Source organism: Perca fluviatilis, chromosome 5 (genome assembly GCF_010015445.1).
Source record: "Perca fluviatilis chromosome 5, GENO_Pfluv_1.0, whole genome shotgun sequence".
In the NCBI taxonomy this organism is placed as follows: Eukaryota; Metazoa; Chordata; class Actinopteri; order Perciformes; family Percidae; genus Perca; species Perca fluviatilis.
The window spans coordinates 11,365,935-11,380,457 of NC_053116.1; the positions used below are offsets into that span (position 1 = coordinate 11,365,935).

Below are 14,523 nucleotides of genomic sequence, written 5' to 3' on the forward strand. Positions count from 1 at the left end.
TGTGTTGTCGCTGCGTGCCGCCCAGAGAGTGAGTTGTAGAGGCAGGGAACTCGGCGAGGTGTGGGAGAGTTTAACAGCAATTTTTAACACATTCTCACCTCCCTGAAACCCACACACACGCACACACACACCACATTACACTCCAACACCCACAGGAATCTCCACTCACGCTGTTGACGTACGTGACATTACACACACGATATTCACGCTGAGGGGAAATGCAAAGAAACTAGTCTCCATCTCTCACACTCACACATGCACACTTGTTTTCTTTTGCTAACTTCTTTCTGCTGCCAACACATAAGCCGGCTGTTTCAGTAAACAAGACCGCCTGTGTTACACATCCTCCTTCTTTATGTACACATCCCCCTCTCACGCTTTTGCTCCCTGTTTGATCAGAACATAGAAGGGAACGCAACTCACATTAATGTCTACGTATAAAAGAAAGATTCTAGTAGTTTAACTGCTTTTTTTCCTTTTCATTTTTTTCCAAGTTTCTTTCAGATCGTGTTGTGAAGGCAGCGAGATCAGTGTATAGTGTTATGATCGAGAGGAACCCGGGTCTGATCCGAGATAGAAAGTATCACCTCAAAACATACAGGTACCTACACTGGTGGTGGGATCTCTTCCACATTAAAACAAACCTCTAATTAAATGCATAGTCATACATTGCATTTCTCTCACAGACAATGTTGTTCCGGTAAGGAACTTGTTGATTGGCTGATGAAACAAAATGAATGCCTGCAATCAAGAAGCCAGGCAGTTGGAATGTGGCAAGTCTTGGTAGATGAAGGAATCATTGTTCATGGTAAGAAGTAAAGAGATGAATTTTTGAAATATAAATCTGCCTTTTGCTTTCGGCTTGGATGTACACCATTCACACCAGACAGTTTTACTTACCAATATTTGAGCAGCCACAATTACAGAGACATTAACTTAATCATGTCTTGTAACAAAATCATGTCTTTTTGGGCGATTAAAGGACAATTCCAGCGCAAAATGAACCTAGGGGTTAATAACATATGTGTAGCGAGTCGACCGTTCTCTAGGATATGTTTTCATGCTAATCGAATGTCTCTCTAGCTTGAAAGAAGCTACCGCAAACCGGTGATTAGCTTATAATGCTAGCCTTCAGGGCAGAGGGTAAATCGCTATTTCTACACCACTACCCAGGCTCAAAATAGCACCACACTTCACACAGTCTTTATAATATATCTTTTTAATAAACTGTCTGTACACTTACAGTTCTGTCAATGCTTCGGTTTACACATAGGGACCCTCATTATGCTAACGTGGAAGTGGGTTCCGCCATCCACTCCGACATACCCCCACTCCGACATTGACGTCTAACTGTCGGAGTGGTGGCAGTTCCATTGTTTTCAAATGTCCCACCACTCCAAAAAAAAGGGAAGTAGGGAATAGCAGCATGTCGGAATAGCGGCATGTCTTAATAGAAGCATGTTGGAATGGCGGCATGTCGGACTGGCAGCATGTAACCCGTGGAAGTGTGGTGCTATTTGAGCCTTGTTAGTGGTTTAGAAATAGCAATTTACCCTCTGCCCCGAAGGCTATCGCTATAAGCCAATCACCGGTTTGCGGTAGCTTGTTTCAAGCTAGAGACACATTCAATTAGCATGAAAACGTATCCCAGAGAACTGTGGACTCGGTACACACATGTTATCAACCCCAGGTTCATTTTGCGCCGGAATTGTCCTTTAAGGCCTTTTAAGGTATGTATAATAATTCCACAAGAATTTATTTATATATATATATATATATATATATTTATATTTATATATATATATATATATATATATATGTGTCTCAGACTGCACTTGAGAATTCACCAAACATGCTTGAGTAGCTTGAAATCTTTTTGACTGAGCCTGCCAGGGCATTTGTCTCACAATGTGTTCTCAGTCAGTCAAGTGCTCACTAACCACTTATGCTCTTTGGATGGGGCACTGTCTTCCTGGAAGAGACCACTCCAATCAGGATATAAATGCTTCATCATCAAATTAAGGGGATCACTCTGCATAAATGAATCTGATTTCCATCCATCATTCTGGAGTTTTGTAACGTTACTACATGACAACTCATTCTCTTTAAAGGTCAAAATGTATTTCCAATTTTGTTTCCTTTTTCTTTTAAACTGTGTGTTTTAGTTAATTATCTGATTTGTATGTAAACATCTTTTCTCTTAGTTACATTTGGGGTCTCATTTAGTGTTTTCCCGCCTCTGTGTTCTGCCTCAATCAAGTGAAACACGAGTTGAACTTCCATGACAAGGACACCCAGTTCTACCGCTTCCAGGACTCGGAGTTTGGCCTCAACCACGTAACAAATGAGAAGGAGTGGGAGGACGAGCTGCAGGAGGCTCTGTCGCTGCTGTCTCAGCTGGGTCCCGATGCTCTACTCACTATGATTCTACGCAAATGGTCAGTATGTGGAGCCTTTATAGAACTATTACCAGTGGTGGACGTACATTTATTCGAGTGCTGTACTTAAGTAGAAATTTGAGTTACTTGTACTTGACTTGAGTCTTTTGTTTTCATGCCACTTTCTACTTCTACTCCACTACATTTCAGAGAGAAATATTGTACTTTTTACTCCACTACTTTAATCTGACAGCTTTAGTTACTAGCTACTTTACACATTAAGATCTGTGCAGACAAAACACATGTAGTTTATAAAATACGATGTTTCCATATGAATTAAACTGCCCAACAATGCACAGTCCAGCTGAAACGATTAGCCGATTAAAGACTTAGTTGATTGACAGAACTGTTTCCAGTTTCTAAAATGTGAGGATTGTTCTGCATTGAGTACTTTTACTTTTAATACTTTAAGTACATTTTCCTGATGATACTTACATATTTTTACTTAAGTAACATTTTCAATGCAGGGCTTTTACTTGTAACTGAGTGTTTTTTACAGTGTGGTATTACTTAAGCAAAAGATCAGAATTCTTCTTCCACCACTGACTATTACGCATGAAAACCTGTTGTATATGTGGTACTGCCTATCTAGCAAAGACCTTTTCATAGTGATCATATCTGACAGTCCTATAAGGGTCAAACAGCCTTTCAAAGGAACCAGTGACGTTAGATTTGATCATCAAGCCTGCAGAGTTTTAAGTGCATCAGTGGTTGATTGCATGTGTTGTGTCTGAATGTCCCTGTGTTTAGCCCCAGTCAGAGGAGTGCTGAGGACCTGGAGGTCATCTATGAGGAGCTGCTCCACGTCAAGGCTGCAGCTCATCTCTCCACCTCTGTAAGTCTCTGTTTCTGCCTGCTCTGGACATCCATGTCCTTGTGATTAAAGCCACTATATGTAGTTTTTGTGTGTAGAAAAGTCAGACAGTCAAGCACTTAAGAATCTGTACTTTGATGGAAATAGTAGACCTTGAATCTAATTTGATACAAGAGCTCCATTTGAATCTGAATCTTTGAATCAAGGCTAGTATTCTTCTTGCTTAAAACTTTAGTGCGTAACTTTTATATTAATGAACATCTGTTACATCTAAGCCATTGCCAAATGAGTTGATACAAAGCTAATTAAGACTACCAGCTCCACACAACTCTCTCTGGATTTCTCAGTATGGCTTTGTTTACAAAATAGTCGTCGTCTGGCGACTTTCGCGCGCAGAAGCCCAAGTACAGTTAATGACCTCTTCTGAAGAGTCCATCATGTTTTTTTAATCCTCTGTGTCCTCCTTGGCTAAAAGCAACTGCTACCCACTATAGTGTCTACTAGGAACTTTCAGTTTGTGTTGATTCTAGCAGCCCCTTTAGACAAAAGCAGTAGTGTTTTTACCACACCTGCTGTCGTAAAGGTCTTTTAGAGTTAGCGTTACGGGGAGGTCATATAGTTGCGATGAATGTTTTGCTCAGACAAAAAAATCATTCTTTTACAATGAGATAATACGTTACCCCATGCATCGTTGCATTTCAAGTGTTGCATACGGTAACTTAGCCTACTTTGGATGTCTCGTGGGCTAAACGGGGTATCACTGTCACTGTGTCACGAATCAAAGCATTAGCAAGAGTTTGTTGTAGCAACCAACTTAATAATAAAAATAAAAACTTAGATTCATATAGCCTCTTTCATGAAACCCAAGGACGCTTTACACGTACAAGTACAGGGGGACAAAATGAAAATAGTAGGCAAACACAAACACGGACTGGAAAGAAATAAAAACTGGGCGCTAAATGGAAGGGGGACGTAAATTCTTGTAGGCTACTGACGTACATCCACGTCTCGCATTGTAAAGTTATTTCATGCAGGAAATAGACCTATCACATACCTGTCTAGGAGGAAGAGGGCCAATTCAGGGTTGGTTTTGAATCCTTTACAATCCTGTAATTGTCTCCATCTGTTGAAAGCCCAATTCTCACCATTATATGCTAAATAAAGGAAATTAAAGCAGTTAAAGCAACAGTTGCCCCATAATGTTTCTACCATTTTTTCATTTGGGATAATAGACCTTTTTCACGGCAGACATGTGGACATGTCATAGTAGGAAAAGGACAGGTGTATTCAAAACCATTAATGATGGCTGCATTCCACTTAGGAGAGGCCCTGGTATTGTGCATGCTGACTCACTGAGGCAACGTTTACACGTGGCCGGCTATTTTCATAAACGGACATTTCAACCTCTCGGTTTTCAGAAAAGTGTTCGTTTATATGTACCCATGTATATATGCCGTCAATGCAGTCAAGAGCACGCCAAACCCGTAGGTGGCAGTGTAACGAGAAGCTCAAGCCCACGTTAGCCAATCAGAATCCCGACAATAGCAACAACAGCAACTAATCACGTCCTCTTTCTCTCTCTCGGCTGCCTAAACCTCCGTTTGTCTCAGTTTACATGCAAACGTGCAAACGAAGATTTAAAAAATCTCCACTTTGGCCAGAGTTTTTAGAAATAATCGTTTTCTGTGATAAAAACGGGGTTTTCGTGTAAATGAGAGGCCAAACCGCAGGAAAATATCTGCGTCTTCCCTTCGTGTAAACAGGGCTTTAGGAGAGGCCCTGGTATTGTGCATGCTGACTCACTGAACTAGCTTACTGGGACACTTGATGGAATAGAGCCATCGTTAAGGTTATCAGTTTCAGCTGTGCTTTTCCTACTATGACAAGTCAAAATGTCTGCTGTGAAAAAGGTCCATAATAGTTGCTTATTACCAAACCATGCAGTTTCCTCTGATTCTTAAACTACTTTGATCAAAGAACCTTTGGAGTTAAACAATCAAACAATAAGGAGTTATCAATGCAGTTCAGTCTAACTTCTTACCCTGTTGTGCTTGTAGGTGCGTAAGGAGCTGGCAGCAGTGCTGGTCTTTGAATCACATGCCAAGGCCGGAACAGTCTGTGAGTGTGACAGCTTTGCTGACGTTTGAGCTTTGCTTGTAGAAAGAACCTTGGACACAGAGACACGCACAGTTTCATTGTGTATTTGAACCACACTGCACTACACTAATGTGTACTGCAGAGTGATAATTATAACTAATTATAATGTGCACAAATGCCCTCCTATCCTAACATCCTCTTGTGCACAACATGCCATTCAGATATATTATCTCTACCAAACCATGTATTAAATCAGGAATATTCAAACCGATTCATTACTTCAGTGGAGACAATCAGGGCATCATGTGCATTTTTTTCTCTTCCAATCATGAATATGAAAGTCATGCATACATAATGAAGCCCATTGTAGACGTGATCTTCATGCAATTGTGATGGTTATTCACACAGAGACGTGTAAAGGACCAATGTTGTTGCTGATTTTTGTGATGTAGTGTTCAGTCAGGGGGACAAAGGCACTTCTTGGTACATCATCTGGAAAGGCTCTGTAAACGTGATCACGCATGGAAAGGTAAATCCATTTACTGCTTGCTAATATAATAATAATAATTATAATAATAATAATAATCAATCTCAGAACTGGCACTCATGAAATGCCTCGTTGCTTCGGAATTGGATGCCAGTACAATGCAATGCTGAAAGTGCCGTGTGCACACAGGGCCTGGTAACTACACTACATGAGGGGGAGGACTTTGGGCAGCTGGCTTTGCTGAACGATGCCCCACGTGCTGCCACCATCATCTTGAGAGAAGACAACTGCCATTTCCTCCGTGTGGATAAACAGGACTTCATACGCATCCTCAAGGTGTGTCTGAGCAACTAATTACATGTCTAGACCAGTGGTTCTCAACCTGGGGATAATTTCTAGGGGGTCGCCAAATGGTTGGGGAGAAAAAAAAAATGAAATAACATATTCTAGACTGGAAAATGTTTTTTACATTGCTATGTGAGTTTTGTACATTTCGTGTGGTGTATTCACAGCTTCATTTGTAAATAAGCAGGTCCTGGAACACAGAAAGGGGTCTGAAGATGGGGAGGAGAGAAAAAGTCACAAACGCATTAAAAATCCACAGAGCCCGGAGCACATTGGACAAGGCTAGGTGCTATCTGCTAAAACTTAAAGCAAAGCATTATTATCGCGAACACCATCCTCATTGTTTTGGGGGGGTCGCGAACACCATCCTCATTGTTTTGGGGGGGTCGCGACTCGAAAAGGTTGAGATGCACTGGTCTAGACAATGTCAAAAATGTAGTAACGTTGCTTTTTCTCTGTGCGCACCACATATTCAGATCCCCAAATATGCCTTTGACTCGTCATCCATGTGTGTCCTTTAGGACGTTGAAGCTAACACAGTGCGGCTGGAAGAGCATGGGAAAACGGTGCTGGTGTTGGAGAAGAGCACCGACTGGGCCGCGCAGGGAGGAGCAGGAAACAACAGCAAGTGAGAAACTCTGATGCACTCACCTCTGAGACAGCACAATACTTCACAAGCAGGTTTACAGTCATTAAGATACTTTACCTGGGCGTGGGCAGATACTAGACGGTATCACGCCAATAACACAAGCACAGCCATTGGTCATCATAACACAGTGACGGACAAGTATGCAGATCTTTTTTTTTTGTCAAACGCGGCTAAGGTCTTATTAATCGGCTGTTATCTGACAACCAGAAAATAAATGGACTTCAACCCTGCCTTGGTGAATGACTTGTTATCAGTCTCAAGGTGTTTTAGCAAACATAAATGAATTAACAACACTTACTTGCACACTTACCCACACCGCAACCATCTTCTCTTGTTCTCTCCACTCTACCAAACAACCAAGGTGTATTATCTGAGGAGCCCAAACAATATTAAATTTTTTGGACCTGATTAGGCAATAAGCCCTCCAATTTAGAGATAAAACTGTCATGACGTGGATACAGTGTGTGCCGGAAGGCAATGCATTTTATAGGTCGACAATAAACACATGATCTGTGATTCACCCAACGCTGCTATTCACTCATGATATGCTAGTGCCAAGTGTTGTAAATACAGGAGAGGAGTCTGCAGGACAAACAATGCAATGATTACGTCAAATTCTTTTTTCTAGTTCTTCTTTTTGGGCAGTTATCAGTCAGTGTGCACGCAAACCGATGATACAGTATATGCAATAAACTAAGATGTGTTAGCAATAAGCTCGAAGCACCACTGTGCCTAAACAGAGTCTCAACGAGCCTATAGCTTGGCTGTAGACGGAGTCTCGTTCATCTGTAGTCCCTGGACAGAGGTTACGCAGTCATGTAAATTAAGAGTCACTGAAATAGTATAATTAGGTGTAACGGGTGAGGGTTCGATATGTGGTGGTTGGATCACGCTCAATAAGAAGGAACAGCTGGATGGAGACGGATCATTTTGTTAAGCATCCCTTCACTGTTCTTCACATTTCATCAGCTCCACAACAACACTTCCTTGTTTTACTTAATCACATGTAGCTGAACTAACCAATCAGATGCTAGCAGAACTTAGACTCAGGTAAATGTGAGGAAATCCACAGAGGTAGATTCTTAAATGCTGATGTAAATATGCCAGTACTGACTGTTAAACACAAATATGTAAATAGTTAAGTGTATTAACATTGTAAATACATTTTGGTAAATTAAACTCAAATGTATGAGTTAACTTGTAAGGCACTAATTAAAAACACACAAAGGAATGTGTGCAGAGCAATACGTCAGGAAATTAAAAAATGAATCTGTTCTTTCTCCTGTCGTACTCTGTGCAGGTACACGGTTATGTCAGGAACACCTGAGAAAATCCTGGAACACCTATTGGAAACCGTAAAGCTAGACTCTAATGGAAATGACGCAATAGGTGGGAGCCTGCAGGCGTATTCTAGCCTTCCTGTTTTAATGGAGTGATTCAAGATGATCAGACTTGGTCAGCTAGTTAGTTAACTGTGTGTTGTGTTGTTTGTCTCCCTGCAGCTCCCTGTGTGAGCGACTTTCTGCTCACCCACAAAGTCTTTATGCCCTCCAGCCAGCTGTGTCCCGCACTACATCACCAATATCCTCTGATGGTCAATAATTATTAATTACACAGTTCTTGTATTTCATAAAGATTTAAACATTTTACTGTTTTTTTGTGTTTATTTATTTATTTTATTTGTCTTAGTGTGCATTAGTTTCTAAATCCACTTTTTTATTCTCTAAATCCGCTTTTAATCCCATTTGTCTGCTGTTTTTTTAACCACTGTACAGCACTTTGAATAGCATTTTGTTATATTATATATATATTGTTTGAAAGGTGCTATATAAATAAAGCTTGATTGATTGATTGATGGACAGTGATGATGATGATGATGATGATGATGATGATGATGATAAGGATAATGTGTACTGCCACTGCTGCTGCTTATGATGATTATGATTATGATGTCCGCAATTTAAACAGAGCATTTAGTTGCCATAAGTGTGTGTGTGTGTGTGTATATATATATATATATTCTGCTTAAATAAAGTGTCTTGTAATTCTTTGTTTGTTAAGCTTTTTATGTTATGCCCCTTAACCGTCATTGCACCTATGAGGCAGAGCTCTCGGAGGGTACCGATCAGGAGAAGGCTTCCTATATTCTCAGCACCAAGCAGAAGGTAGTGAAGCTGATTGGCCAATGGGTGGCACTGTATGGCCTTCTGCTGAAAGAAGACCCTATTGCTTTGGACTCTCTGGAGGTGAGATTGCAGGGTCCATTTAATCATTCTGTGTATTGCAATATTTCCATTGTGAGGACAGAAAATAAATAATTGTATGCCTGCTTTTTCAATTTCCATATTTGGGCTCCAACAGAGGTTGAAGAAGGAGGTGGCAGGTGATTTCCGTCTGTCCAGCATGCTGAAAGAACAATTTAGGGAAAGGAGGAGAACCAAAGTGTAATTTGTCTATATTATCTTATAACATCTAGCTATTTCTCAAATCATAAATACTGCAGCATGCCATTTAACACCTTTTTAAAAAAAATCTTTTAATATCTTTACAGATTGGAAAACGGATATCAGTCACTGAGCAGGGTAAGCGTCTTGTCTTTTTGCACACGACAGCTGGGTGCAAGAATATTAACGTCAGAGATACATTTAAATGAGAAAGCAGTTAGAATGTCATTTGCCAGTTTAATGTCACTGACATGCTGAGTCACTCTGATGATATTGACAGAACCAGCAATTCGATTGGTTCTCAAACTGTGAGGAGCCAGTGGGGAGGTTACAACCAATCAGAGCACAAGATAAAGGTGAGTAAGACTCTATATCGCTTTTGGATCATATATATCACTACAGTAGGTTGCGTACACAGACGAGTTCCATCACATTAGCTCATGTATCTGTGGGTGTTGTTCCTGAGAAACACACATCGTTACTCAACGTCATGAATTATCAAATCAGCATATCTTGACATGTTTTGACGTCTGTGTCTTTTCGGTGCAGTGCTGTATGAGATCTACAGACCAGACAACAAGCCTCTCACTCTGATGCTCCCAGTCAACACATCTGTACAGGACGTGTTGTCAGCGATAGTCAAACCTGGCACTGATCACATCCTGGTCAAAATGAACTCTACAGGAGGTGGGTAGATATATAAGAGTATATATATATTTTTATGTACCAAGATATTTTTCGTTTTACTTGCTGGTTCCTGTAAAAATTGTTTAAATTAAGCATTTAGAGCTGCATATTAAAGCAGTTTCCAAGCTTCAATTCCAGTCTAGCGTCATGTTCATAGATTTTGTACCATTCTCTGTCAGTTCATCATGCTTAAACTTAGTTTTTGATGTATTGAATGCACACAGAAAGAGCTCAGCTAAAGCTGGATGCGACTGCAGTCTACACAGCCCTGGGGCTCAACGAGAGACTGTTCATCTGCACAAGCAGCCAAGTGGAACAACTGGTGAGGAATAGGTGCCCTCCATTCCATTTCTTATTTTGGAAAATGAAAGAGGAAATGTCACCACTTCAGACATAATGTCATCAGTGGTGGAAGAAGTATTCAGATCCTTAAGTAAAAGTACTGATACAACAAAGTAAAAGTACTCAATGCAGAAAAAAAACGATCCAAACAGTTCTGTTTAATGGTTTAATCATGTCAGCAGGACTTGTAGGCCGTTCTATTTTTGGGTAGTTTCATTTATAATAATAATATTTAAAAAACTACGTGTGTTTTATGTGTTAATTTGTAAAGTAACTAGTAACTAAAGCTGTCAGATGAATGTAGTGGAGTAAAAAGTACAATATTTCTCTCTGAAATGTAGCAGACAAGAAGTAGAAAGTGGCATGAAAGTAAAGTACAAGTACCTCATATTTGTACTTAAGTACAGTACTGGAGTAGATGTACTTAGTTACATTCCGCCACTGGTCATTATGTTCATTGCTTACAGTTGAGTTAGGGTTAAACATGGTGGTTTGGTTCAAAACAGCTTACCTGCCCTAAAAGCCACTATTATTTTCTACCTGCTCATTTTCTTTCCCTTTCTCTCTCTTCCTCCTAGATGCCCCTGACGGAGCAGCAGGGTCCAGAGCGAGGAACAACGGACATCCTGGAACAGATGTGCTCCAAAGACATCGCCAATGAACTCACCAACTATGACTGGGAACTGTTCACTGCCATGCATGAGGTAGCTAACTCAGAAGCAGATATGACACATTTTACATCTGACCGCATTATATAAACCAATTGATACATAACAAAGAGGAACTTGCTTATTTACACTTCAAATGCCTCATCAAGGCTGAGCTCCAGACAGTAGTCTATCATGAAAGTAGCGCCAAGGCTGAAACCGACATTCAGATATTTCCTCGTCTAAACAAAGGACTGGGCATCTCTTTGATGAATGTATCTGAGCCACGCTCCTTGGCACGTTGCCATCAGATTACCTGGTACTACGGTATCAACACTTCCTGCATGCTTCGCATGTTTCTGAAGCAAATCATAATTATAAAGTATTCTCTGTCTTGTGTGTCTGTAATTGATGTGACTCACTGTTCCTGTTTCTGAAGGTGGAGCTTGTCTACTACATATTTGGCCGTCAGAAATTCCCAGGTGCCATCACAGCTAACCTGGAGCGCTTTGTGCGTCGCTTCAATGAGGTGCAGTACTGGGTGGTGACTGAACTGTGCCTCTGCGAAGACCTGGTGAAACGTGCCATTCTGCTCAAGAAGTTCATAAAGATCGCTGCAGTGTAAGTTGGAAACCTTAGCTATCTTTTGATGGCAGTGTAGGTCAGTCGGTCCAACACATTGGTCCAGACTGAAATATTGCCATGAAAGTGGGATCCCCTGACTTTTCCTCTAGTGCCACCATGAGGTCAAGGTTTTAATTTGTCTCATACTTTAGTTTATGATCGAACCTGCAAAGCGAATTACTTTCCCATCAGCCTCAGCTGTAGTTTGTGTTTAGTGCTAACTAGCAAATGTAAGCATGCTAAAACACTAAACTGTATACCTGCTCAACGGCAGGGTTGGTAACTATTTCCAATATTCACTTTTTTATATCATGTTTGAAATGGTCTTTAAACCCCGACAGTAATACATAACTTATGGGCTCTGAAAAAGGAGTGAAAAAGATCCGTCATCTGCAGCTGCTGTGATCCTGTAAAAACGCCCACCAATCACTGCCTCGCGGTCCGCTTGGAAAGAACCAATGAAATGCCTCCTCGCCCCGCTGCGTGTACTCCACCCCTCCCGTATACGAGCCTGAGCTCAGTGCACGTCATGCAGAAAATCCATGTTATGTATTTCTTTACTAATTAAATAAATGTCAGGTGACTGACTGACATGTGATGTACATTCTTTTTAGAAAACAATTAGTTTTTAGAAATGTCTCATGAGATATTGTCTCTAGAAGTGGATTATTCATCTTTTGTTTTTGTTAAAGAAGGAAAAGAAAATCGCAATACTATCGAATCGCGATAAATGAAAATCGCAATTCAAATCGAATCGGCACCCATGTATTTTTAAAGAATTGAATCGGGACAAAAGCATATCGTCCCAGCCCTAACAGCCATGATGTGTCCTCTCTGTCACAGATTAAAGGATCAGAAGAACCTGAATTCCTTCTTCGCTGTGATGTTCGGTTTGAGCAACAGCGCAGTGCACAGGCTTTACAAGACCTGGGAGGTGAGAAAGCCCTGAATGCAACAGGAATGATGATAATATATTTGTGTCACCGTTTAAAAAAATGACATATGTTATTGTCTATCCCAGAGAATACCCAGCAAGACAAAGAGAATTTACTGTGCTTATGAGAGGTTGATGGTAAGTTACACTGTATGCTCTCTTTTCTGGACATTTTATAAATGTTCCAAAACTCTAAATATACGGTTTGGAACATTCATTTTGTGCACTAACATGATATAATGGTGCTCTGTTTATTCTCTGTCCATGTCAGGATCCATCACGCAACCACAGGGCCTACAGACTGGCTGTGGCCAAACTCAGTCCTCCCTACATCCCCTTCATGCCTCTGCTGCTCAAAGGTGACAGATACTTATCAGAATCAGAATACTTGATTCATTTTCACAGGGAAGTTGTTAAGTTGCAGTTGCTCACAGTCAAATTTAAGTCAAAGTAAGGGTACGAAAAAACTAGTCAAAAGTGTATTAAGTAGCTAAAAAAAATAAAAAGTTCAGTAAAAGTAAAGTAAGGTTAAAAAGATTAAGTTGTACTATGGATTATACAAATGCTACTGAACATAAATAAAGTACAGTGTGACATATACATACAGCGTTAGATGTGAATGTTGTGTAAATGAATTCACTCATCACTCACATGTTTTCTGTTCCTGCCTTTTCCCAGACATGACATTCATCAATGAGGGAAATCCAAACTATGTAGACAAATTGGTGAATTTTGAGAAAGTGGTAAGACAGACAAATGTTTTTGTAACGTTGCTCGGCCCAATTTTTCAGCAGCAGTGGCAGCAAAAACTGTCCTGTCCTGTTAGTGGTGTCCTGTACACTGTCCGATGACTGTCCCAGGACAGTCAGACACTGTCCTGTACACTGTCCTGTGACTCCGAGACACTGTCCTGTGACTCCATGACTGTCCCGGGACAGTGAGTCACAGGACAGTGTCTCGGAGTCATAGGACAGTGTACAGGACCCTACTAACAGGACAGGACAGTTTTTGCTGCCACTGCCTCTCCAATTTTTCTGCTCACAAATCTTTGGCATGTCATTTAACTTCAAATTGTTCCTTTTCCTCCCATTGTCACAGCGCATGATCGCCAAGACAGTGAATATTGTACGAGGCTGCAGAAGCCAGCCTTACGGTAAGTGATCCAGTCGAGCTTGTCGCACAACTAGCGGATTCACGCTGACACAGCACTGGGGAGATAGGATCTGGCAATGTGAGACTACAGCACTGGCAAGGGTATAGGTCAAAGGTCAAACAGTTGCACGTGCATGCTGAAGTAAATGGGTGATGTAGGGTTTTGGCTACGAATGACACATAGGGATGTAATCATACACTATACTGACGATTCGATACCATTCAAGATTTTACATTTACAATATGATTTTCTCAGGATGTTTTTAACAGAATGACTGAAAAATATTCCTAAATTTATATAAACTGTGCAAAACAACAGACGTGTCCTTATGAAAAAAGTGCAACTGAAAATGTATTTTATCTTAAATAACAAACATCCCACATCAAAAAACAAATCCCACATCAAAACTAAATAAATAGAAAAAGAAATCTCTTCAAATAAAGAAACTAAGACTTAGTGACGTGAAGGCAGACAAAGTGTAATTCAAAGTAGATTACGCCCTACGCGATAGTATCGCAATTCATTTTTTATCTCAACAGATTGTAATCTTTACACATTTATATGGCTGTTTAACCGAGTAATGATGCATCGTTACATCCCTAATGACACATGAAGATGATATATCAGGTAGGTAAACTTGTCTTTCTCTTCTGCAGTGCCATCGTCTCCACAGAGGGGCCTGGCAGATCGGATGTTTCTGGAAGCGCCTGCTACTCGCATATCCACATGTAAGCTACATCTACTATATCATTAACTGTTGGATCTAGTTGTCCTTCCTTTAAACTAAAGAGTTACTTTTATGATCATCAGAGTTTTAGTTTGGTGTGGCTCCACAGTCGAATTTCACATTTCACAAAATAAG

The 14,523-nt window shown here is 40.5% G+C and overlaps 1 protein-coding gene across 12 annotated transcripts in view; it reads left to right on the top strand.

Moving 5' to 3' along the window:
- rapgef3 (Rap guanine nucleotide exchange factor (GEF) 3) overlaps positions 1–14,523 on the top strand; it is a 29,536-nt gene that overhangs the window by 13,321 nt on the left and 1,692 nt on the right. For all 12 annotated transcript variants that reach the window (XM_039799539.1, XM_039799541.1, XM_039799543.1 and 9 more), the window contains 24 exons: positions 495–601; positions 687–808; positions 2,261–2,438; positions 3,189–3,273; positions 5,310–5,370; positions 5,802–5,878; positions 6,026–6,172; positions 6,703–6,809; positions 8,131–8,219; positions 8,333–8,411; positions 8,926–9,076; positions 9,192–9,274; positions 9,382–9,412; positions 9,555–9,630; positions 9,824–9,961; positions 10,186–10,283; positions 10,882–11,007; positions 11,390–11,571; positions 12,418–12,508; positions 12,596–12,646; positions 12,780–12,867; positions 13,187–13,251; positions 13,607–13,661; positions 14,318–14,389. In XM_039799539.1, coding sequence (XP_039655473.1) covers positions 495–601; positions 687–808; positions 2,261–2,438; positions 3,189–3,273; positions 5,310–5,370; positions 5,802–5,878; positions 6,026–6,172; positions 6,703–6,809; positions 8,131–8,219; positions 8,333–8,411; positions 8,926–9,076; positions 9,192–9,274; positions 9,382–9,412; positions 9,555–9,630; positions 9,824–9,961; positions 10,186–10,283; positions 10,882–11,007; positions 11,390–11,571; positions 12,418–12,508; positions 12,596–12,646; positions 12,780–12,867; positions 13,187–13,251; positions 13,607–13,661; positions 14,318–14,389 — 2,359 coding nt within the window. The remainder of the gene's footprint in view (positions 1–494; positions 602–686; positions 809–2,260; positions 2,439–3,188; positions 3,274–5,309; positions 5,371–5,801; positions 5,879–6,025; positions 6,173–6,702; positions 6,810–8,130; positions 8,220–8,332; positions 8,412–8,925; positions 9,077–9,191; positions 9,275–9,381; positions 9,413–9,554; positions 9,631–9,823; positions 9,962–10,185; positions 10,284–10,881; positions 11,008–11,389; positions 11,572–12,417; positions 12,509–12,595; positions 12,647–12,779; positions 12,868–13,186; positions 13,252–13,606; positions 13,662–14,317; positions 14,390–14,523) is intronic.